Genomic DNA, 26,955 nt, shown 5'->3' on the forward strand with positions numbered 1-26,955 from the left:
TACAGCAAATAATAAGAATGGTAGTAGAATGCTGTTGTTCGTTAAGAGGATAATTGAACACACAAGTAGGGAAATTATGCTTCAGTTGTGAGGGGCATTGGTGAGAGCACATCTGGAGTACTATATAGGTTTTGGAGAAGGATGAAAACACACTGGAAGCAATCCAGAGAACATTTACTAGACTAATAACTGGAATAGTTGCATTGTGTTATAAGGTAATGTTGGGCAGACTAGGCTTGTATTTGCTGGAAAGATGAGTAAGAGGCAACATTATTGAAACAGTTAGCATCCTGAGGGGTCTTAACAATTGGACTATAGAGAGGATGTTTTTCCTGGGGAAAATCGAGAACTCTGGTACCTCACTTAAAACTAAACGGTCAACTGTTTAAGGCAGAGATGAAGATTTTATTTCTCAAGAGGGCTAAGTCTTTGGAACTAATCTTCGAAAGGTGGTGAAAGCAGAGTTTTTGAAATTTTTTTAAGACAGTTGTAGAGATATTCTTGGTAAGAATGGGATTAAAGGTTACTGGAGACGGTGGGAATTTGAAGTTGCAATCAAAGCAGCCATGGCTCAAGTTTCCTGCACCTAATTTGTGTACACATGATAGGATTGACTGTTAGGTCTCTTATGGTGCAGCAGTGATGCCTCTGATTCTGAGCCAGGAGGCCGAGGTTCAAATCCCACCTGTTCTGGAGACTTATAATAACATCTCTGAACAGGTTGGTATTAAGAAAGTAACTAGGATTAACTATTAAAGTTCAGTGCTGTAAATGGAACATGCAGCATCTACGTGTCTGCAATTGTGCGGTATTTCTTATTTGCGGAAGCAAATGTTACAGATTTTATGATGCCAAGTGTTTGTAATGGTCATTGAATGCATTTGGGCTGTAATCCAATTCTTTCTTTTCCTGTGACCATTATAAATGTTTGGTTGATCAGGGAAATCTGTTGCATCTCAAATAAATTCTCCTATTTCTATTTTATGATCCTTGTAGAGGACTTTTTAGAAAGAGATATGAATTTCCTAATGACTGACTCAGAGAATCTCAGGAAAAGACTTCATGTTTTAAGACTTCTGTTGTGACAAACACACTAAAGTCAATGTCGATTGAACATTACTTAGTGGACAACTAATACACAAGAGAGGTTATTTCACTATCAGTTAGTTAACACAATAGAGCCACTGTATGCTATCAACAAATATGTAGCTTTGTAGATTCTAGTCTAAATCCCTCCTGGTATTTTAGCAGGCTGTCCTGTCCCTGCCACATCAAAGTAAGTTTGTCACTGTCATTTTTTGAAGTTACTTCACTCAATCTTCTGAGTATGCATGAATAAAACCCACTTTGGTGACTTCTTGATTATTTTCCTTTTCCTCCAGGGTTAAGGCCAATTATCTTTGTGTGCAGGATTTAAAATGTGCACCTTATTTTCAATATCCTTTAATTTTACTCCTATCCCTGGCAGCCAGGCAGATTTCATAGACCCTCTCCAAACTCCTCCACTTTTCCCTAACTTAAAGGAAACTGTTTAAAACATAACCATCTTGTATAGTCTTATATTTGAAACAATTTCAGATATCTTAGATGTCTACATTAAATTTAATGACTTCAGGGAACGTCTCCCAGCTTCAGTGTTTCTGACTTATTTTCTAAATGTTGAGTGCATAAGTGAATGCATACAAATGGCATGCAGAATGTTGGTTCTAATTCTATACGGTTGTATTTTTGGAAAAATCTGTAAATCATGAGATTTTGCTTTGTTGGTATAAAGTGAAGGATTTTATGATGTATGCAAATCGTTATGGCTTTTAGAACTCATCACTTCCAATTTAATAACGTTTTTAAATGATAACTTGGTTGCACACTGAAAATGTTTGAGCTTCAGATAGGACGCACAAGATTTATCACCAGTAGTACACTGTTAACTCTGAAGATGTTTTGCGATAGTACTGTAGCTCTTTCTTAGTCAAACGTTCCAGCAGAGAGACCTGCTGAGATTGTGCTGAATTCCGAAACACTGATGCTGGTATTGAAGAAATGATAAATAAAAATGTTACCTAAATGCTCGTTACAGAAGGCAGTCACACTGCTTAGGCTAACTGTTTTGTTCTGTGATCTGGGCATGAAGGGTGTAGCTCTGCCTGGGGCAGATATTGCAATGAAGAAGGTAAACCTGGGGGGACCTCAACCTTCGGAATTGTCCGACAGGTTCAAGATTCTTTTTTGACTGAATGTGGGTGAGAGGCTGCAGGTTGGCTGACTGGACTAACCAGATACCCATAGTATAGGAAGCTATTCAAGCAGGGATCATTGGGTGTGGGGTCTTAAATAAAAATATAGTGGTTGTAGAGGAACGTATAATTAGTTGGATAAACATGGTTCTTCACAGCCAAGAATGAGAATCCAGGCAGCTATGTGTCACCCATCTAGCCACAAGCTATCCTGACTTGGAACTGTATTGCTGTTCCTTTTGTATCACTAGGTTAGAATCCTGGAACTCCTTTCCTGACAACACTGAGTGTTTCTACACCTCAAAGACTGCAGTAGTTTGAGGCAGCTCAGCATCACCTTCTCCAAGCTAACCAGGGCTGTGCAACATTGTTGGCCTATCCAGTAACACCCACATCAACAAGTTCAAACTAAATTCCTGTGAATTTGTTGTGCATAGCAGACTCGTGAAGGTTATTAACCAGCTCAAATCTGTTATATTTACTGTCAGCTTCAGTTTAACTTATTTTTCACAAACATGATTTTGTACAACTGTCTTGAAGTTCAGTGGAGCATGTATTTAGTAATTGTGTTTAAGTTTTGATGGTTTTTTTCTCCCAAATCTCTGTGACAACCTTTTCCTTGGAAACACTACCGTAGGGAAAATTTGTAGTTGCTTTGAAATTAATTATCAGGGGATTTGTACTTTTTTTGAAAATAATTTAAGAGTTTGCATAAGTTGTAAAGGAATCAATGGTAATTTTCCTGGATAATAAACATTGGTTCATATGTCTTGGGGAGCCTGGACCTGAAAGTTATATCCACAGGATGAAAGAAGAAAGCAGTAATGCTGATGGCAGAAAAGTCTTTGACAGGAAGGGACAGAGGAGCTTTTGGATATTGTGTGAGAACTTGCTAAAACAAGAAGTGACAAAGCCAGGAACCTGAGGTATTAATTGGTTGATTAAAAAGGAACTCTTTTAAAAAGTTACACCATTTGTCCTGTTGTGATAGTGAGAATGTTTCAAGAAGAATGCTTTGCTAATGATAATAGTATCTGTGAAGCTCAAAGATAAACGCCTTTGTCAAATAGGTGCTCTAACCTAGCCTGTGCAATTAAAAAGCAGCAATTGTGGAACCGATTTGGTATGTAGTGCCACTACATCAAGCAAGGATGCGACCATGTTTGTGATTGTGTCACAGATATCTTTGCCTGTTTAAAATGACATTTACTTTTCAGCTTGAAATATCATTTGCATTTTAATTTGAGTAATTTGAGTTGGTTCTGATTTATTTTAAAGTGAAAGTGACAAAAAGTGGAATCTGTTGATTTTTTTTTCTTTTGGCGTTAATTGTTATTTGGCAAATTATTTTTGGTTTACAGTTCCCCTAAGGAGGTTGAACATATGAGGGACAACAAATATGTAATTTGAGTAAAGTGTTGCAGAAGACAGTCTTCACGAATCTAAGATGATTTAAACAAAAGCATAGATAATAAAGTGTGAAGCTGGAGGAACACAGCAGGCCAAGCAGCATCTCGGGAGCACAAAAGCTGACGTTTCGGGCCTAGACCCTTCATCAGAGAGGGGGATGGGGTGAGGGTTCTGGAATAAATGGGAGGGGGGGGGGGCAGACCGAAGATGGAGAGAAAAGAAGATAGGTGGAGAGTAGAGTATAGGTGGGGAGGTTGGGAGGGGATAGGTCAGTCCAGGGAAGACGGACAGGTCAAGGAGGTGGGATGAGGTTAGTGACAAAGGATGAGGTGCAGCTTGGGGGGAGGAAGGGATGGGTGAGAGGAAGAACAGGTTACGGAGGCAGAGACAGGCTAGGCTGGTTTTGGGATGCAGTGGGGGGAGGGGACGAACTGGGCTGGTTTTGGGATGCTGTGGGGGAAGTGGAGATTTTGAAGCTGGTGAAGTCCACATTGACACCATTGGGCTGCAGGGTTCCCAAGCGGAATATGAGTTGCTGTTCCTGCAACCTTCGAGTGGTATCGTTGTGGCACTACAGGAGGCCCATGATGGACATGCCATCTGAAGAATGGGAGGGGGAGTTGAAATGGTTCGCGACTGGGAGGTGCAGTTGTTTATTGCAAACCGAGCGGAGGTGTTGTGCAAAGCGGTCCCCAAGCCTCCGCTTGGTTTCCCCAATGTAGAGGAAGCCACACCGGGTACAATGGATGCAGTATACCACATTGGCAGATGTGCAGGTGAACCTCTGCTTAATATGGAAAGTCATCTTGGGGCCTGGGATGGGGGTGAGGGAGGAGGTGTGGGGGCAAGTGTAGCACTTTCCTGCAGTTGCAGGGGAAGGTGCCGGGTGTGGTGGGGTTGGAGGGCAGTGTGGAGTGAACAGGGGAATCACGGAGAGAGTGGTCTCTCTGGAAAGCGTTCTAATGCCACCACTCCCGCACATCCCAGATGTGCAAGTTCTTCAATGACCGCAACTTTCCCCCCCAACAGTGGTCGAGAACACCCTTGACCGCGTCACCCACACTTCCTGCAGCACATCCCTCACACCCCGCCTCTGCCACAACCGCCCAAAGAGGATCCCCCTCGTTCTCTCACACCACCCCACCAATCTCCGGATTCAACGCATCATCCTCCGACACTTCCGCCATCTACAATCCGACCCCACCACCCAAGACATTTTTCCATCCCCACCCTTGTCTGCTTTCTGGAGAGAACACTCTCTCCGTGACTTCCTTGTTCGCTCCACACTGCCCTCCAACCCCACCACACCCGGCACCTTCCCCTGCAACCGCAGGAAGTGCTACACTTGCCCCCACACCTCCTCCCTCACCCCCATCCCAGGCCCCAAGATGACTTTCCATATTAAGCAGAGGTTCACCTGCTCATCTGCCAATGTGGTATGCTGTACGCATTGTACCCGGTGTGGCTGCCTCTACATTGGGGAAACCAAGCGGAGGCTTGGGGACCGCTTGGCAGAACACCTCCGCTCGGTTTGCAATAAACAACTGCACCTCCCAGTCGCGAACCATTTCAACTCCCCCTCCCATTCTTTAGATGGCATGTCCATCATGGGCCTCCTGCAGTGCCACAATGATACCACCCGAAGGTTGCAGGAACAGCAACTCATATTCCGCTTGGGAACCCTGCAGCCCAATGGTATCAATGTGGACTTCACCAGCTTCAAAATCTCCCCTTCCCCCACAGCATCCCAAAACCAGCCCAGTTCGCCCCCTCCTCCCACTGCACCACACAACCAGCCCAGCCTGTCTCTGCCTCCCTAACCTGTTCTTCCTCTCACCCATCCCTTCCTCCCACCCCAAGCCGCACCTCCATTTCCTACCTACTAACCTCATCCCACCTCCTTGACCTGTCCGTCTTCCCTGGACTGACCTATCCCCTCCCAACCTCCCCACCTATACTCTACTCTCCACCTATCTTCTTTTCTCTCCATCTTCGGTCTGCACCCCCCCTCCCTATCTACTCCAGAACCCTCACCCCATCCCCCTCTCTGATGAAGGGTCTAGGACCGAAACGTCAGCTTTTGTGCTCCTGAGATGCTCCTTGGCCTGCTGTATTCATCCAGCTTCACACTTCATTATCTTGGATTCTCCAGCATCTGCAGTTCCCATTATCACTTAAACAAAAGCATGCTGGCTTGAACTTTGATATCAGAGGGAGAAGTGTAATATTGAACAAGTGGAAGTTTGTAAAATTTAACAATTTGTATAATGTGCTTTATAAAGAAGTCATTTCAGGGTACATCAACCAACTTGTAAAGCTTAGTTCAGTTTATGATAGGACTCTTGTGATTTTGATTTTTAAAAATCTAGAGCGTGTTTTGGAATTTGAGTCAGGCTGTACTATTAATAGTGTGCTGGGGAAAGTGTCCAATTGGACTGCAAGATATGCTAGAATTGCAGCATTATCAGGTGAATACTGATTTTTAACTTCCCCCTTTCAAAGGGGCAAAGCTTATTTATTTTTTACGTTTTACATAACATATATTTTCTTCACAGATCTTAATACCTCCAAAGGGATTGCTTCAGAAATTGAAGAAAGAAGCAGAAAATCCTAAAGAAGTTTTAGATCAGGTGAGACAATAAATGCTACGATAATAGGCAAAAGTTATGAGCCACATTAATTGCATGCATAATTGAAATGTAATTAATATGTTTTTGTATAAAGTGTATCCATAAGGCAATAATAACTTTGTATAGCACCATTGGGAATAATTAATAATCCTTTACTATATGGCAGAATGTCCCTAAATACTGTAGTGTTTTTATTCATTAACCCCACACCCCTCAGGAATACCTAAAAATATTACCTTGCCCTTTACCTCATCCATATAATGTTTTGGTAATCTTTCCCAAGGTGTGGAACATAAGAACAGGAGTACAGTATTCAACTCCTCAAACGTTCCACTGTTTAGTTAGCTCCAAGTATTAATCGGATCCTAATCCCATCAATCTGCATCTGTGAGTCTGTGCCATATATATCATTTTATCTGTACACATTTTTGAAGCTTTCAATTGACTTAGCCTCAAGTCTTTTGGAAGAATGTTGCAGATTTATGCAATCCTTTGTCTGAAGTAGAGTTTCCTTATATCATCTCTGAACAGCTGAGTTCTAATGTTATTGTTATGTTCTCATGGTCTGGACTCCCACACCAGAGAAAGTAGTGCAATTTCTATCAACTTTAATTATCTTAAACACCTCAAATGCATCACTCCTTAACCATTAATGCTTGAGGAAATGCAAATTTTGTACATATATATTCCTGTCGATATAATTTGCAACTTTTAGCCCTGGTTTCATTCTGATTCATCTTTGCTAAACTTGCTTAAAAGCCATTGTATCTTTCCTGAGATGAGGGGATCAATATTGAACCCTGTAATCTAGACTGTAATATAACTTCCAGCACTTTATATTCCAGTCCTCTTGAGACTGTGCCCCAAGTTCCATAACCATTTTAAATTGTTTAGCTTTCCACTAGCTTTTAATGATATCTGTCTTTGGGTCGTATATATCTTTGTCCCTTGGTTCCAACCCTCAGACTGTTTTTAAAAAAAAAATTCAGGTACATCTATCTTTTACTCCAGAATGGGTGACCTCATATTTCCCCACATTGAACTTCTTTCTGCCACAGTTTTACCTACCCGGTTAGATTAACAATGCCCCTTTGTAATTTTGTACTACTATCTATCCACTGTGCTGCTTAACTTTCATTATTTGAAAAGTGGACTTGCCATTCTCTCAGGTGCAGTTGATTTCTGACCCTCTGCTCATTCATGATGCCACTTTACACATGCATGTTAATAGTGCCCACCTACACAACTCTTCCATCTCTCTCTTCCCTCTGCCCTCACATTTGGTGATGAGCATCTAATATGTGATTATGAAATTTGCATTTTCAGGAGTGTAGAAGAGTGGGAAGTCTGTCTCTTATGCTTAGAAGAAATGTCAATTGCTGATTCGACATGTAAATGATTTTGATTGTATGAAATAGGTGAGATACCGAGTTGAATGGGCCAAATTTCAGGAACGTGAGAGGAGGAAAGAAGAGGAAGAACGGGAAAGGGAAAGAGTAGCCTATGCACAGATTGACTGGCATGACTTTGTGGTGGTGGAAACAGTTGATTTCCAGCCCAATGAACAAGGTAGTGTTGTTACTGTACAATAGCATGAAATATTGAGTTGGTTTAATCTTGTAATGATTGCATTCAATGTTTAATCACTTTCACTCTGATCATTGTTTTTCCAACATACTTTCCTTTGAATGTTTCTTGGCTTGCATTTGCAATTACAGTAATTTGAATTGAAATGTTACTGAAAGATAACTTGAGGATAATCTTGGAGGACTTCGATGGAATAGGTTTCTTCTCTGTACTACCAAACACCACCTTTAAAACCCTGGTCTCCAACCTTTTGAACCCTGCCTCGGCAACATGAAATGGCCAAAGAAAGATGGGAACTATCTGTCAGCATTTTTTTGTTCATTTTCCCTAATTCTTAGTTAACCTAACCTACTGTCAATTACTAATCCATCCAAACATGAATTCAACTCTTTACTTTCTTTGTATCAGTTTCTATGCTGTTGTTAAGTTCAGCTCATTTATAAGGCTTAGACAGTCCCATCTAGATGCCTTCACACTGCCCCTCTGGTTCTCGTGCTAGCTGACATTGTGAATAGTTCTGATCTCTCTTCCCACATTCTACATAAACTCGTGTACATTTTTGCCCTTCAGATCTGCGCTCATTTCACTCTCAAAGTTGTTAGCATCTATGCAAACAGATTTTCTCCCCTCTCATTTGAAAAGGTCTTAATCACAATTAGGTAATGATATTCAGAGATTGGGGTGCATTATCATTTCTTAACCTGTGGGAATTCTTCAATATGATCAATCTCCTCCTCTTCCATTATAAAATGTAATGTAACTATCTTTGTTTATTCCAAGCTCAGGAGTTGTAGCTGAACTATTTTTGGGAATAAATAATATTTGTAGGAGACTTTCACCTCAAGTTCATCAGAGATTCATCCTTAGCTGTTATCTTTTCCTCAGTTACCTGTTGTTATTATGGCAGCTATTCTAGACATAGTTCTGCTTGCGTTTGCACATTAGTGAACCCTACCTGTATGGTCCTGTCACTTTATCTTGATTTCTGTCTCCATGTTATTAGATTATTTCTTTCTCAACACTTGTCTTGGATGATCAATGCTTTCTTGAGCTAGAAGTTGAGAGAAATCAAAACTATCTTCTTCAATCCTGGCGCAAACTGTGTTAACAGTAACTCCAACCTTAGTTCTGCTAAAGTTTATAGTTGGATTATTCACACTATGTTCCATTGGACTTCAAGCTGAAATGCTGATCTCTATTCCTTTTCCCTTCATAAAGCCAGTCCAGCCATTTTTTTACCTCCATAGTATCACTTGCCATGACTCCTGTTTCAGTTCATCCAACATTTAAAGTGATCATTTGAGCTGATTTCCCAATGATGTTCTAAGCAGTCTCTGAAATAAATCCTGTATTAATTTCAGCCTGTTCAAATTTGCACTCCCCCCTGTTCCCTGTCCCACTTCAAGACCGGTTTATTCATTGTTCCTGCTGTTTCTGGTTCCTCAGCACAGTATACGTAATGTATATTATCATTTGGGTTTAGATTTTGCTACTGGCTTATATTTCCCTATCTCTAACTTCTTCCAGCAGTACCATGCCCCTGTCGTTTTGAAACACTTCATTGATTTTGGCCACATATACACCTTTCTCTTCAACATACTGATTTTGGGTATATCTTTAGCCACTCAGATCCTATGCAATGTAAATCCCTCCCAAATGCCTTCATTTTCCTCCTTCAGGGCCTTCTGCTAAACCCATCTCTCTGAAGAAAGCTTTGGTCCTAATCTATTCTTTGACAAAACCTGATTCTTCCTCTGCCTCATAGTCCTGGGGATGTTTAAAACATTGTTTTATACAAATGCAAGTAACTGTTGTAGGTAACACAAATCATTATACAGCAATCTTTGTTTTAACTGGCACCTTATGAACCAGCACTTTCGATAAACTGGCAAAAATTATATACCTGAAGTACTGAAATTTTACTGTATTATCGCGATGTCCAAGTAGTCAGCTGAGAGTGCATATGAGAAGGCTGTCTACTGGTAAGTTTTATTTAAGGCAAAGTTCTGTTATTATTTAAGTGTTTTATGCTATAAATCAAGTAAAACAGTGAAACCTGCGTTAGGTTTCTATTACCTAGTGTGGACCTCATGATAAACTGTCACCACCCTGGTCCCATTGCTGCCATTTAATAAAAAGTTTGCTGTGTTATATTACATTTATCAATGTAGTGTTTATATATTGATCTTAAAGCTTTTTTTTGTCATTTTGACATAATTGCTGGCCTTTGAATCAGACGTTGTAGGTTTGAGACTTGTTCTGTCTGTGCACATAATGTAGCATTATATCAAATTAAAGTGTTGAGTGAGCACTATGATATTGTTATTCAGCAAAGCTCAACTGAGACTTCATCTGCCTGTTCCAGTGGGGAAGGTGTTGTCGAAGATCATGACAATTTTAAAAAAATACATTGGGAGTTCCGATGTATATTCTTTTCTTAACCAGCGTTCTTGCCAGGCATAAAGTAGCTGCCAAATTTGTCTACCTAACAGTATTTCTTTGTCGTTTAGATAATTGAATTTTGTTCTCTATTTTCTTCTTCATCCAGAAGAATTTATACTATAATCGAGTGTTATTCTTCTGTTGGGACAGAAGTGGGAAAAGTAGATATGTGGTGGCAGTGAATCTCAACAGTTGCTTAACCTTTCTAATTACAGGGCATTTCCCTCCTCCGACCACCCCAGAAGAACTTGGAGCTCGTATTTTGATGCAGGAGAGATATGAGAAGTTTGGGGAGAGCGAGGAAGTTGAAATGGAGGTGGAATCCGATGATGAAGTTGAAGAAACTGAGGATAAGCCAGAAGAGACTCCATCACAGTTGGATCAAGATACACAAGTACAAGATATGGACGAGGTAAGATATAAAATGATCCTGGTTATTGATGTAAAAGTTTGAGTATATTGTAGTTTATCTTCATTATCTAAGGATCGTAGCATAATTGCTGTCAACTTTGCAAATTGCTTCCAGCATCACTGATTTAACTGTTGAAAGTCTAATGATGCCTTACGAAGACTTCAAAAATATTGGTAAAGTTGGCAAAAAGGAGGTAATAACTATTGTAATGACAAATTTGGCTTATAAATGTCCTTGAATTGTGAATTAAGCAATAGTGATAATATTCAATTCAGTACATTCAGCCTATTAGCAAGTCATATTAGATGCTGAGATGTCTTTCAGATAAATTGTGATAAGTGATTCAGCCATGGCCAGGAGCTAGTCTATTAACGTGACAAGGTTTTAGTTTTGAAATTAGTTTGTTTTTTTGAAAACTTGGAATTAATGCTGAATTTCACTTTAAGCAGACTTTGAGAAAACATTGCAGTTTTAGGCATTTGATATCTATAGTGTCACAGTGAACTTCTGTTAAAGTTTTAAAAACATGCATAATAATATAAATCATAGTATGTTTCTAAAGGGCTAACTTGATTTTCATGTTTCAAACTATAACTAACTTCTGGTAAAATGCCAAGTAAATATTAAAATGAATTGACTGTTCATCATCATAATATCAGTTTTAAGATTTCAACTACATGTCTCAATATTTATAAGCAATCTCAATCCACAAGAAATAATCTTACCGTATAGATTTGGAAAACAAGCGCTGGTCCAAATATATGTGGTTTTGCCTGACTTGGGTTTTTGTTCGTGGACTCTGTTGCAAGTTTTTTTTTGAAATGACTGGATTTGCTGAAGGTTTAAAATTTTTTCTCACATGGATATTTGCCCCCTTGACAATTCTGGAGATAGCACCAAGTAACTTTTGATTTGATCAATATCCTAAAAATGTGACATCAAGTCGTTGGTTTCCTTCAAGAACCTAACATTTATTAGGATAAGGGTCTAGGATCTTTATTAGAAAGATCTCGGCCCGAAACATCAGTTCTCCTGCTCCTCTGATGCTGCTTGGCCTGCTGTCTTCATCCAGCTCTACACCTTGTTATCTCATTTATTAGGATAACTTTTTGTTTATGTATTGCATGACACAATCACAGGCATCATATGAAATAAACAAGGAAGTACTTACTGTTTTCTGCACATGGGTCACTATATCGTGAATTCTTCAGTTTAACTGTTCCTTTGGTCAAAGATTCAAAGCACTTGCCCATAGGAGTGGGATTAATGAGTTTGAGCATCCATGTTATCAGTAATGATTTTCCTAGACATTTGGAAGCTCCGTCTTTTTTTTTCCCTAGCGTAGGGAAGAAAATACGAAATCGTTGGGGAAAAGCCATTCTAGTAAGGGCAGAGGGATGGGAGTAGGCCATTCAGCCCCTTGAGCCTGTTGCACCACTCAAGATCATGGCTGATGTGTGGCCTAACTCCATATCTTTGCCTTTAGCCCATATCCCTTAATATCGTTGCTTAACAAAAAGTTAAATCTAACAACTGAGCAAGTATCTACTGCCATTTGTGGAAGAGAGTTCTAAACGTCTCCCTCACCTTCTATATAAATGTGTTTCCTAACATCTCTCATGAATGATCTGAACTGAATTCTCTGACAATTACTCCGCTGATTCTCAAATTCCCAACCGATGGAAATAGTTTATCTACTCTGTGTTTTCGTGTTAATATCATGAACTTTTAGAACAGATTCTGCCCCCTTTAAATTCTGGAGAAAACAGGCCTAATTTCTATAATCCTTCCTACTAACTTAATTCCTGAAGTCCAGGTTTCATTCTTGAAAACCTGTGTTGTACTTCCTTTGGATCCATTGTATGCTTCCTATAGTGGTGCCCAGATCCGTAATCAATACTCCAGTTTGGGGCTAACCATGGTTTTGTATAACTGCAACATCAATTTTCCATCCTTTTACTCCAGTCCTCTAGATATAAAAGCTCGCATCCCCATTAGCTTTCTTAAATATTTTCTGTACCGATTTGCGACATTTTAAAGGTCAGTGCACTGGAACCCCCAAGTCTCTTTGAATATTAATTTCATACCAACTAGAAAGTATCCTGTTCAATCCCTTTTTGGGCCAAGATGGATAAGATCTCACTTGTTTGTGTTGAACTCCATCTGCCGCAGTTTTGCCTATTCACTTAGTCTATCAATATACCTTTGTAATTTTATGCTATTACTATACTGTCTACAAAGTTGCCTTACTTTATTATCATCAAATTTGGGTAAGTAACTTTCTTTGCCATTTAATAAATATGTGAATAATTTGTCCTTGACACAGATCCTTGTGGGACGCTACTGCTCGTACCTTTCCATTAATCCTACTTTCTGTTGCCTGCCACTCGACCAATTTCCCAGCCACATCAGTAATGTCCCTTCAATTCCATCGACTTCTACCTTAACTAACAGTCTTTTACATGAGACCTTATCAAATGTCTTCTGGAAGTTCATATAAACAATATCCATAGACGTTCCCCTGTCCACTACCTTAGTCACTGCTTCAAAAAGTTGAGTAAGATTTGTCAGGCATGACATATCTGTCATGAATCCAAGCTGGCCATTGCTGATTACGTGAAAATTTTCAAGATTTTCAGTTACTTCATCCTTGATTTTAGACTCTAACGATTTTCCCACCATAGATGGTTAGGCTCAAAAGCAGAAATTGTTGGAAAAGCTCAGCAGTACTGACAGTGTCTGTGGAGAAAAATCAAAGTGTTTAGGGTGTAGTGACCCTTTTTCAGACCCTTCTATGAAGGACGGTCACTGTACCCAAAATGTTAACTCTGCTCGCCAAAGATGCTGCCAGACCTGCTGAGGTTTTCCAGTAATTTCTGTTTTTGTGTTTGATTTCCAGCATCTGTAGCTCTTTCAGCTTTTTGTATAGGTGTTTGGCTAACTTGTCCTCCCTCGTTTTCCTCATCTGCCATTCTTAAAGAAAAATGGAGTGACGTGCAGATTTCCAGTTCAGGGGCATGAATCTTGTATGAAGAGAACTGTGAAAGATATTAGTAAGGGTGTCAACAATATGCTCCTCTATTTCCTTTAACACCTTTTGGATGGAAATCGTTAGGCCTTGGAGGAATTTGTCACTCTTTAATTCCATTCATTTCTTCATTGCCAATGTTTTACTTGTGTTAATTTTATTCAATCGCTGTTCCTGATCCACGAGTAATTACCTCGAGACTTCGGCCAAGCAAGCTGACTTTTCTACTGTAAATTCTGAAGCAAATTAGTCATTCAACGTCTGCAATCTTTCCCATTGTCATTGACAATATCCCAACTTTCAGTTTTTAGTGCACCAACATTGCTCCTGACCATCCAGTTTCCCATTATGTGGCTAAAAAATTTCTTGTTGATTTTGTTTCATAATCCCTTTTAGTAGCTCTCATAAGCTGCTTTCTGGCCCTTTGTTGGTCTTTGTATCTTTCCCATTCAGCAAGATCTGTGCTGTTTGTTGACATTTTGTAAGCCCTTTCTTTTAGTATTTTGCTGTCCCTTATTTCTTTGGCTGCCCATGACTATGTTTTCTTTGAGGAATTTTTCCCTTTTGGGGTACATATGGATTTTAATGTTTAATGTTCCTTTAAACTTTCTCCATGTTTTTCCAGCTGTTTTACCCATTAGCAGATTTTCCCAGTTTACTATGAACAGTTTCTATCTCAGTTTGTTAAAACAAGCCGTACATAAATCATTTAATTTATTCCTTAACTCTCCACTGGTATGCAGAACTCTTATCTGGGCCATACACTGAAACCTATCCCTCAGTACTGATGCTTTATTCACCTGTTTATTATTTCTCTCTTCTGGTTTAATTGATACACTTCTTATAATTTTGCCATTACCTGCTATACTTGAAGTAGGATTCCAAACTGTTTCTTTACTCTGTCATGTTACTTGATTTTGAAACTGTATTGACTTCTCAAGAACCCTCCCTGCCATTTATTGGTTTAAAGTCCTTGTGACCAACCTGTTTAACTTTTCAGCTAGGACACTGGGGATGTACTCCATTTGGGACCAAAGGTGCAGTTCTTTCCTGTCCCAATACTGATGTCAGTGCCTCACAAACGGGAATTCCCCTTTCCCACACTACTCCTTTAGCCATTCACTTAGTTCCCTAATTTTCTTATCTCTGTGTCAATTTGCATGTGGCTCAGGTAATATTTCACAGATTATAAACCATCAGTTCCTTTTCTTTAATTTTTTTTCCTAATCCCTGATATTACCCAAATAGGATCTCTTGCCTATGTTGTTAGTCCCAACATGGGTCACAACAACTGGACCCTCCCCCTCCCCCTCCCATATCCTTTCAAGCTGGTTCAGAATGTCCCTTACCTTGGCACTAGGCAGGGAACACACCTTCACACCATACAGGGCAGTCAATCCAGCTTTCAGTTTCTGCTTTCATGTACTATTTGATGTACTTAACCTACAGCGTGTGACTGCCTCCTGAAACGCAGCATTCAGGCAACTCTTCCCCCTCCCTAAATGTCGCGGTGTTTGACACTCAGAATCAAGCTCACCAACCCAACATTTTCTATAGGTATGTTTGCTGTGAACCACAGTAGGGTTCGCCAGCTTCTACATCACGTGGATGCATCACATTGCCTGGCCCTGCATCTCTTAAATTATTTAAATTAGCTGTCAGTTCGTATTTTAAAATTTTCTGCTGGTCTTAAGGTTTTAATCTGTAAAATATTTCTCCAATTTACCTTGAACCTGAAAGCAACTTGGAATAGATATTCAAATTACTTACCAACCTTTTTCTGTGATGTCACTTTTTCACTGTTTCTGATCCCTGAATCTCCTCCCCTGCTGGCCTGTCTCTCTGTCTCAGCTCTCAGGTAAGTCTGTAAGTTTGAAGACTTGGCCTTGTATTTTATTTCCTACTCAGACTCACCTCCTGCAGGCTCCTCTTCTCCTTCTGCCCCAAATTCCCACAACCTTACTTTCTTTTATCGAGCAGAAGCACTCACCAATGAGAGAAAAGGAGCAACCGATCACCCCTCCCCCACTTTTATCTAACTCCCTGTTTCATCAAACGGTTTAATTTATTTTAAATGCAATGCACAGTTCAACTTATTTTGACTTGTGTGATGGTTTGTTTTAAGGGATCAGATGAAGAAGATGAAAGCCAGAAAGTCCCACCACCTCCTGATAATCCAATGCCTCCACCACTTCCTCCTACTCCAGACCAGGTTATCATTAGGAAGGATTATGATCCCAAAGGTCAGTGTGCAAAAACTAAGGGAAGCTTGTGTAAATGCTATTGATTGGTCTCAAAACACTGATTTATCTCACAATTATTTTCATTAGGTTGCATTATTAGTCAGGAAGAAGTTAATGGAATCAAACAAATAGACAGTGTATTTCCCTGACAAAATGAACAATTTTCGAATTGGTATTGTAAAATTAAAAATTGAGGAATTTATTTATCTTGATCTTGATCTTGGTGCTACCTTTATATTGTAACTATTCACTATAAATCAGCCATACTGTTTCCTTGTTCATTTCATCTATCTGGCATAAAACTAGAGAAGAATTGAGGAATTGACGATCTTTGCAATTTTATCATACACAGTAACAACTCTTTTAAAAAATCAAAAACCATGCCTTAAGAATATTTTATGAAGCACTCAGTAAGAAGTATGCCACAACAGGACCACCTCTGACATGAAAAGATTGTCAGAGCTGGATTGATTCCATTAATTTTTTTGATAAATTTGTTCACAGGATGTCAGTGACTCTGGCACTTCAGACAGTGATTATATTTACTTATGATGAAGTGAAATAAGTTTGTTTTAATACATTAATTATCTTGTAAGTTTTGATAACTCACTCCCACCACTATCAGTTCTGAGCCAAAAAGTTGGAGGCAATGTAATGTGGGAGCTGAATCTTAAGTTGACACCTAGATCCATGTAGAGGGATAATTTGCAGCATTCACCTGGGCTCTTGTGGCATAGTATTAGTGTCCCTACCTCTGGGCTACAATATCCAGGTTCAATTCCTAACTGCACCAGCCATGTGTCTCTAGTAGTGGCAAGGGCCACTACAGCCCCCTGCTAAATTCTCCATGGTGAACTTGTTAAGTTTGAGGAGAGTAATGAATGTAAGCAGCACTTTCTAAGTGTGCTGTTGAAATAAAATGTTGAGAACCCCAAGCCATTAGGTTGTGGGAAAAAATCGCTATTACAATAGGCAATAAAACTCACTTGGATTTTCCACATGTATAAGTATAAAACTGACACCATGCTGGTGCAATTTTTGTAAACTGCAAATTCAGAGACTTGTATTTTCAGAGGTGGAGATCAAAGGATCAGTGTGCGATGATGAAGAACTTCCAGCTGTTTGGTTCTGAAGTTCGTTTTAATGATGGAACAAATTATTATTCACACTGCACCATCAAATCCTGGTTTCCACTTTTTAGTCTGATGTTCTTGCCCATCGATCATGGTGACATTGTCTTCACATCCTCCCATCCCCAGTCCTAGAAATTTCTAATCACCCTGTTCAGACAAATTCAGATGCATGTCTTGAGGCAGGTGGAACTTGACCCTGGATCTTCTATCCCATGGGTAGGAACCCCAGCACTGTGTCAAGAGCCCAGTTGAATGCTGCACTTTAGCCCAGTGCATAGCTGGAGTCTTCATTTTCTGATGCTACTCACCTCATTTCCTGCCAAACTTTAGCACTGCCCACAGTTCCTACCTGCTGCCACTAAATTCCTTCAAATGATTAAAGGCCAGTATTTTCCTCAAACCTGCAAACCCTACCCTCACACCAGAAAGAGTGAATTTTATACGAATTAGTAGTGCATATGTCAACTTCACTTGCTTTATAAAACACTTGGCCTCTGAGCCGACAGGATTTGCATTCACGATCCATTACAGGGTTTGACCATGTAAGCCAATACAATTGTTAACTGGCTACAAATAGCTATTTAGCATGCACTCAACTCAGCAGAATATATTTCATATACCTGTTAACTTAATAAACATCATTCACCACTCAGTAACTAAAGAAATAAAATACTTTCACAAAGATCAAAAAGGACTTGCACTGTCTCACCTCAGCATTCTCCAACAGCCAGGCAACGGTTACACTGCAGAAGCATGCAAATTAATTGTGCACACTTGGTTAACAGCAGTGTTTGTAACATTCTTTTACGGATTAGAAATACAGTAAGTTACGTTAGGGTTCCTAATTATCTGTGTGTGTGAATAGTTCTAACACATTGGCCCCTCCTAATTAAGATAACACTTATACTGCATTGTTGCAGATGCTGTCTTTAACATCAAACTAAAATTTTATGAACCTCTTCATGTGGCCGCCCATGTTGGAAGAGAAGATGCTCTTCTAATGTCCTAACCAATGTGTATTTAAATCACCTGAAAGACATGCCATTTATCTTATTGTTGTTTATGGGAGTTGCCATGTAATATGTTGCCTTAATTGTAAGAACAAATGTAAGACTACATTTCTTACCCTTTCCTCATTGCCACAATTGCATTTCAAGTTGAACATTATGTTGTTTTGGGTCTGAAGTTAGATGTAGGCAAGAGCTTGTAGGACTGATGAGATTCCCCTTACTAAGGGACATTAGTGAACCAATTGCGTTTTACGACAATCCATCTAATGACATCTAAATTATAGCAGTGATTGCATTTTCAGAGTAAAGAGAATGTTAAAAAGCAAAGTTAAAATATTTATATAAGATATGTTTATATGATTTCATATATTTAGTGCAGTTCCAGTGTTCTGTCAGACACTTAACAGGTTGTCATTTAGTTTATTTAAGAAGTACTAGTGTGTATAGCTCTGAATTCAAAGTTTCTGTGCATCAGATTGATTTTGTTTTTGTGGTATGTATACATTTACACTACAATGTTTCATTTGTTGGCCAGCTGCATAACCTGAAATTAGATTAATAGTTAATTTTTAATGTATGTTGTTTTATGACTCTTCATGGCATCAGGCATTATTTCTACTGTATAGATGCAAAGCTAAATAGAATGGCACTGGACTACAATTTTGCAGTCTCATTTTGACCTGTGCTGGGAGGCTATAGCATATGTACTTCACTTTTTTGAAATGTAAAGAAACAAATCCATTTAATATCTTGTGAATTTGCACTTTGATTTGTGAGCTTAAATATGTGTCTTTTATTCAATTACTGAAAAGTTTCATCTAAAATATGTATATATTTTATTTATACTCCTTTAGCTTCAAAACCAGTGGCTGGTACACCTGCACCTGATGAATATCTCATCTCTCCAATCACTGGGGAAAAGATTCCTGCCAGCAAAATGCAAGAGCATATGCGTATTGGGCTGCTGGATCCTCGCTGGTTGGAGCAACGTGAACGTTCCATTAGAGAAAAGCAGAGTGAAGATGAAGTATATGCTCCAGGCAAGTGTTGCTTGTGATGCTGCAGGAAACTGGGAAGAGGTGCAAGGATAGCTCTGTCAATTAAGAATGACAGCAGCATATAAGAGTGAAATGGCTTTCGTTTTGGAGATCAGACTATAGAGTCAGTTTGGGAAGAGATGAAAAATAGTAAAGATAAGAATTTACTGTAGGATTGGTTTAGAGGACCACTGGCAGCTACCTCACTGTACAATAGGATATACAGCAGAAATCATGGTGGCTTGCGAGAAAGGTATGGAATTTAATACTGGAGGATTCTAATTTATAAATAGGTCGGATGAATCAGATTGGCAAGGATAACCTGGATGATGAGTTCATGTTTTCTGGATGGCTTCTTAGAGAACTATGTTCGAGAGACAGTCAGAGAAGAGCACACTGTACTGGATTCGGTAATGTGCGAGTTGGAGTTAATTAATTAGCTCTTTTAGCCTGAGGAAGCGAAGAGTGAATTGAACTACTCGGGATAATTTTGGGGCACATAGAGCTGGCTAAAGTGATCTAGAAAATTAGGTTAAGGGATAAATCACTAGAGACAGTGACAGACATTTAAAAAATACTGAGAAAAGATGCATTCCAGTGAGAAAGAAAGATTTTAAGGAAGAACACACCAGCCCTAAAACAAGAGAGTTTAAAGTTTGTATCCAAGTGAAAGAAAAAGTTTATGATTTGGCAAAGTGGGTGGCAGAACAAAAGATTGTACAGAATATGAATATCAGCAAAGAATAACACTAAAAGGGTGAATTTGAACTGCAAGAGACATGAATGGCTGTGATCTTATTGAATGGTGGTGCAGGCCAAAGGGGTCAAATGGCCTACTCCAGCTCCTAATTTGTATGTTTATTTATTGTATGTATGTATGTTCTTATGTTGCGTTTTATTTCTTAGATTTGACTGTAATTGTCCCAGGAAATTCCTTTCCCTTGAATGTGCTTAAGATTGAGTGAACTTATTACTGTCAGCGGCTAAGTTTGAAAATAGAAACATATTTTCAGTTCACTTAAATTTCTGAAAATATTCTCATAGCACAAACCCAGTTTGTCCTCTTGATCTTACACATTTTGCAAACAACCCTGCATCTGTCAGTGCCAATTTGTAACCAGTAGAGGGTCTGGAAGAACCACTTCATCACATCACTGCTTAAACTCAGAATTCACACAGCAAGCGTTTAATGTTTCACTTGATCCTGTTAAATATAAGTGTGCCCTCTTTTTAGCATCCTAAAACACACTCTAGTCGTTGGCTCATTGTTAATGTGATCTTTTTGTTTTAAAATGGTCACTTAAAGACAGTGTAGGAACAGCAGTTGTAAGCCTTGGTTGATGTTAAATTTTGTTCCATTGACTAATTGATGAGGAATGCTACCTGCTGTGCTCTCTCTAGACCATTTTCTTTTAATCTATAAAACAGTAAATTTTAGTGAAAAATTATGCAAGTTTTGAGATTTTATTATTGACGTATGGCCAACAGAAGACAGCGAGTGGTAGTAGAAGGAAAATATTCTGCCTGGAAGTCAGTGGTGAGTGGAGTTCCACAGGGCTCTGTCCTTGGGCCTCTACTGTTTGTAATTTTTATTAATGACTTGGACGAGGGGATTGAAGGATGGGTCAGCAAGTTTGCAGACGACACAAAGGTCGGAGGTGTCGTTGACAGTGTAGAGGGCTGTTGTAGGCTGCAGCGGGACATTGACAGGATGCAGAGATGGGCTGAGAGGTGGCAGATGGAGTTCAACCTGGATAAATGCGAGGTGATGCATTTTGGAAGGTCGAATTTGAAAGCTGAGTACAGGATTAAGGATAGGATTCTTGGCAGCGTGGAGGAACAGAGGGATCTTGGTGTGCAGATACATAGATCCCTTAAAATGGCCACCCAAGTGGACAGGGTTGTTAAGAAAGCATATGGTGTTTTGGCTTTCATTAACAGGGGGATTGAGTTTAAGAGTCGTGAGATCTTGTTGCAGCTCTGTAAAACTTTGGTTAGACCGCACTTGGAATACTGAGTCCAGTTCTGGGCGCCCTATTATAGGAAAGATGTGGATGCTTTGGAGAGGGTTCAGAGGAGGTTTACCAGGATGCTGCCTGGACTGGAGGGCTTATCTTATGAAGAGAGGTTGACTGAGCTCGGTCTCTTTTCATTGGAGAAAAGGAGGAGGAGAGGGGACCTAATTGAGGTATACAAGATAATGAGAGGCATAGATAGAGTTGATAGCCAGAGACTATTTCCCAGGGCAGAAATGGCTAACACGAGGGGTCATAGTTTTAAGCTGGTTGGTAGAAAGTATAGAGGGGATGTCAGAGGCAGGTTCTTTACGCAGAGAGTTGTGAGAGCATGGAATGCGTTGCCAGCAGCAGTTGTGGAAGCAAGGTCATTGGGGTCATTTAAGAGACTGCTGGACATGTATATGGTCACAGAAATTTGAGGGTGCATACATGAGGATCAATGGTCGGCACAACATTGTGGGCTGAAGGGCCTGTTCTGTGCTGTACTGTTCTATGTTCTATTTTTCATATAGATTTTGATCTTTTGAGCTGTTTTTTCCGTCAGGTCTGGATATTGAAAGTAGTTTGAAGCAGTTGGCTGAACGACGTACTGACATCTTTGGTGTGGAAGAAACAGCCATTGGTAAGAAGATTGGTGAAGAAGAAATCCAGAAACCAGAAGAGAAGGTATAAACATCTATTATTGAGAAAATCTTTTGTTACTCACAAGTTGTTCAAATGATGTCTTGATGCAGTTTTTTAAGATTATATTCATGGGATGTGAGCAACACTGGCTGGACCAGCATTTGTTTCTTTGAGAAAATAGTGATTAGCTGCCTTCTTGAACCTCAGGAAGCCATTTGCTGTAGATAGACCCTCAATGACATTAAGGAGGGCGTTTCAGAATTTAGGAATGCCAATAAATTTCCAAGTCAGGAAGGTGAGTGGTTTGGAAGGGAGGAGGTGGTGTTCCTATGTATCTGTTCCCCTTGTCCGTCTAGACGGGAATGATTGTGGATTTGGAAGGTGCTGTCTGATTAGTAAATTTCTACAGTGTATGTTGTAGATGGTACATGCAGCTGCTACAATTGAGCCCCACCAGTGGAAGGAGTCAACTAGCTGTCAAGCATCTTGAGTGCTGTTGGAGCTGCACTATTTAAGCAAGTTGGGAGTATTCCTTAGTACTCTCGTCGTATCTTGTAGATGATGGACGGACGATTGGAAGTGAGGAGGTGATTTACCACAAATCCCAGTCTCTGACCTGCTGTTATAGCCACAATATTTGTATAGCTAGCCCAGTTCTGATCAATGCTAATTGACAGTGGGGAACTTAGTGATTGTAATGCCATTGAATGTCAAGGATTTCCTGATGTTGCTGCTTATTGCAATTTCACAATGTAACCATAAACTTTCCCTTGCCTTTATTACACATAAATACCTAGCATACCAGTGTAGTATATATAATTTCATTCAACAGCTATTCTCTCCCAAATAGTCATAGCTGCATAGGAATGAGTACATTTGATTAAATGTATTTTTTGAATTTTAGTGAAGCCCTTTTATATTTAAAGTAAAGCTTGTAAAATAAATTAAACTATGGAAATTAATGCCATGGTACAGTGTAAAGTGATAATGCTAGGTATGGCCTGCTTATTCAATTTGGGAAAACATTTGGGAATAAAATAATAATTGTCTATTGCAACAGTTAATGTGGGATGGTAAAAAATATTTCCTACAAATCAATTTAGAAATTGAAGGCAAAGTTACTCTGTAATGATTATTCAATATTGCAGCCATGCTATTCATTGATTGTAATTATTAAATACATAAACAGGTTAATTAGAAATGCCTCTGTTCATTGTTTTCTTGCTTTGGCAAAGGTTACTTGGGATGGTCATTCTGGCAGTATGGCCCGAACACAACAAGCCGCACAAGCTAATATCACTCTGCAAGAGCAGATCGAAGCCATCCACAAGGCCAAGGGATTGGTTCCGGAAGATGACACGAAAGAGAAGATTGGACCCAGCAAACCCGTTGATTTACCTCCACAACCCCCACCTCCTTCATCTGGATCAAATTCTTCAATGAATGCTCCACCAATTACATCAATGCCTCGACCACCTTCTGTAAGTTCTAACAGCTATCTTGAAAATGGTTCAGGCATTTCAGAATTGAATGGAATAGTAATGTAGAAATAAATCTTGATCTAAGCAATGTGCTAGTTAAGACCCTACACTTAAAGCATATTAGCTACAGATCTGTTATCTAACAATTTGCTATTTGATTTTTCAATAGCCACTAAGTGGAACTGTACCATCTCCCATTTCTGTTGTTGAGGGTTCATTGACATTCATTCTATTTCTGTTTTTGAATCATGTTTCCATTGCAATACAGTACTTGGCAATGAACCATGTGATACAATATAACAATGTTATTGATTTTCCCTCCGCAAGCACAGGCAGAGGAAATCATCAAGAATGAACTAATCAGAAAATTGTCAGAATTCATTTGTATTTTCAAACTTTGTCTTCTGTATATTTTATGATCAATTACAAAAGCAGAAAATGTTTAACAAGGCTTTTGAAAATCCTACCTGGCCACTCTTAACCGAAAAATAAAACGTGACAGTTGCACGTCATGATTTGTAAAGCTTCAGTAACACTTGGAAGTAGGTCTGACAAAACTTGGCGTAACAAGGATGATGTTGCAGTGACATAACACATGGGAAAGTCAAAATCAAGCTGAGGTGGATTGCAAAACAGGGTAATAGGATCATATCCTGTTTTGAATGTTTTTAATTTGTTATGACATTGACATAAATTTAAAATATTAATTGTTAACTAGTGAAATGTAAGTGCTCCAGTGCCATTACTGGGAGAATGAGATTGTAGCATGACTAGTTTGCAAAGACAGTATTTCATATGCACGTTGTCATAGAAATTGAAATGAGAAGTTAAACAGTGTTGGAGGTTTGGTTCTGTGTACAGGAAAAGTGATGATTTGTTTTTAGAGACACAGTACGATTAAACATTTCTCTAATTATTTAGATGCCTCCCCCAGTGCGGAATGCTATGTCATCCATGCCAGTTCTTCCCAGGCCGCCAATGTCTCCTGTTATCCGATTAGCGCCTGGACCTGTTATAACAGCTCCTATGCCACCTATGATCCCTGGACCTCGAATCAACGTAGTGCCAATGCCTCCATCAGCACCACCAGTTTTAACTCCGCGCCCGCCACCAATGGTGGTACCAGCAAGTAAAATTATTTAAAATATTTTACAGTTTTACACTCTAAATTGATTTGCAAATATGAACCCAAATATTTTGTTATTTGTTTCTCATTTAAAGCTTCCAACGAATATTTGCACATGTTCATGTAAAGAAAGTCACAGCATTTGTAATATAATTGACTGACATGGGAAAAGAATCTTCACTGCATCTCTAAAATTTATGGAGTGGAACAGAAGAGACACTACGTTTGGTTTTGAGCAGTAGCAACTAGGAATAATAACCAATAAAAATAGATTTTCATTTTTTTTAAATCCAAGCAATCTGTTGTAAGGTGTCAGTTATGGGACAATTATTGGCTCACTCTTCTCTTGAGGATTAGAAGCCCCAGTGCTGAATCTAAACCAAATTATCCAGACTGACATTGAAGAAGGGAGTTCATCATATTTGGAGGTGCTGCCCTTTGGATGATGGGATAGACTTGGAATTCTTCTGCCCTCTCAGATGGGCATGAAAGATCTAATGGTAACTTTTCAAAAGATCAGCTGGGTATTAACCTGATGTTTTCAACATTTTCTGTCCCAACAAATTACCTGATTACCTTGCCATTTGTAGGCTTGCCAAGTATAAATTTGTTACCACATTTCCAACATTACAACAGTGATTACAATCAATTATGTACTTTTTGAAGTAAAATGCTTTAATACAGACTGAGGTTTTTAAAGGTGATATACCAAGGGATAATTGTTTCTTCTAATGTTTCTTACAGTAAGTTAGAGAATGCATTGTTTTTAGATCAGGGATGTTACATTAGTAGCTAAAACGTAATTTTCTGTCCCTTTAAGGTGATATCGTTTCTCATAATCATGAAACTGATTTGATAAATTACTGTAGTTGATATGACTTGTTAGAGGCACTATCTGAGTCTTGGCTTGATGATGACTGGGTTCCATGATGGCATGTAGCACGAGTGTATTTTACAAAAAGTGAGCCACATATATGTTTACTTAAGTTTTAATTTTAAAAAAATTATGACTTCTTCATTTCTGTTACGTTCAGCATTTGTACCTGCACCTCCAGTAGTTCCTGCCCCAATTCCTTCTTCCCTTCCTCGCCCTCCACCCCCACTGGATGATGAGCCAGCAGCCAAAAAGATGAAAAGTGAGGATAATCTTATTCCAGAGGAAGAGTTTCTACGGAGAAACAAGGTATATTGTACCCACTGTTTAAAAATCATGTTCAATTCAGATTTAAGAACATGTTTGGGCATGCCCTTTAACCTTGTTTGTTTGTTTGTTGCTGAATGAGCTAGCACGTATTTATTTACACTATTTTATTCAACTAACTAACAACAAAATGCTATTTGAATTTTCACTGAATCTGAGTCTTTTTCACAGTTCTCTAATGGAGTTTTTTGCATTATGGAAGGAACATTGATGATCACGGAACATGATATCACACAGATGATTCCTGGAATGTTAGGTTTAATGAACGGCTGAGGATCCTGGGATTGTATTCCTTAGAGTTTAGAAGGTTGAGGAGAGATCTAATAGAAACTTAGAAGATAATGCATGGCTTAGATAGCGTGGATGCTGAGAAGTTGTTTCCATTAGGCGGGGAGACTAGGACCCGTGGGCACAGCCTTAGAATTAGAGAGGGTCAGTTTCAAATGGAAATGAGACATTTCTTCAGCCAGAGTGGTGGGCCCGTGGAATTCATTGCCGTGGAGTGCAGTGGAGGCCAGGACGTTAAATGTCTTCAAGATGGAGATTGATAAATTCTTGATCTCACAAGGAATTAAGGGCTACGGGGAGAGTGCAGGGAAGTGGCGTTGAAATGCCTATCAGCTATGATTAAATGGTGGAGTGGACTCGATGAGCTGAATGGCCTTCCTTCCACTCCTATGTCTTATGGTCTTGTGGTCTAACATGCAGTACCTAGATATATTTATGAATCCATAGATATTTAATAATTTTGACACTTTAAGCAAATGTTTCTTATTTTAATAAAGACTTCCTCACATCCTGTTAAGCTGTACAAATTCGCAGTGCATTCGGAGGGAATTCATATCATCTGACTGGAGCATACTAAAACTGACCTGTTGCATTGATCTCTTACACTCACCCCTCCTGTATCATGTACTTTAAATATTTGCCCAGGTTTCCATTACAAGATGTAATCTCTACTTAAAACACTTATTGTGTTAAAATTGTTCCATGCTTTCAACAACAATGCATAGATAAATTTCTTCAAAACTGTTCTGATAACTTATAATGGTCATCATTTTAACAATTAACAACCTGATTCTCCAACTGAACGAAGTAGTCGCTCCCTAAAAATACTTAACCTTTAACAAAAAACTCTGCTAAATCCCCTTTCTGTTGCAGTTCAAATGTATCTCAAATCACTGTAGCCATCTGTAATTTGCCATCACTCCTCATTTTACACTGTACACATTCTGTGGCTTACATATCCTTTCTGTGTTGAGAAACTATATATACTTGCTCTATATACTTGCTGAGACCTAATCAGAGTTTTGAACAAATTGATCTTTTTAATTTACTT

The 26,955-nt window shown here is 39.2% G+C and overlaps 1 protein-coding gene across 1 annotated transcript in view; it reads left to right on the forward strand.

The window, feature by feature from the left end:
• Positions 1-26,955, forward strand: part of sf3a1 (splicing factor 3a, subunit 1) — a 36,239-nt gene that overhangs the window by 6,523 nt on the left and 2,761 nt on the right. Inside the window, exons 5-13 of the mRNA XM_048555800.2 lie at positions 6,200-6,274; positions 7,693-7,843; positions 10,519-10,715; positions 15,869-15,986; positions 18,984-19,169; positions 21,729-21,850; positions 23,044-23,289; positions 24,211-24,418; positions 25,450-25,598. Coding sequence (XP_048411757.1) covers positions 6,200-6,274; positions 7,693-7,843; positions 10,519-10,715; positions 15,869-15,986; positions 18,984-19,169; positions 21,729-21,850; positions 23,044-23,289; positions 24,211-24,418; positions 25,450-25,598 — 1,452 coding nt within the window. The remainder of the gene's footprint in view (positions 1-6,199; positions 6,275-7,692; positions 7,844-10,518; positions 10,716-15,868; positions 15,987-18,983; positions 19,170-21,728; positions 21,851-23,043; positions 23,290-24,210; positions 24,419-25,449; positions 25,599-26,955) is intronic.

This window comes from Stegostoma tigrinum, chromosome 26, assembly GCF_030684315.1.
Source record: "Stegostoma tigrinum isolate sSteTig4 chromosome 26, sSteTig4.hap1, whole genome shotgun sequence".
Lineage (NCBI taxonomy): Eukaryota > Metazoa > Chordata > Chondrichthyes > Orectolobiformes > Stegostomatidae > Stegostoma > Stegostoma tigrinum.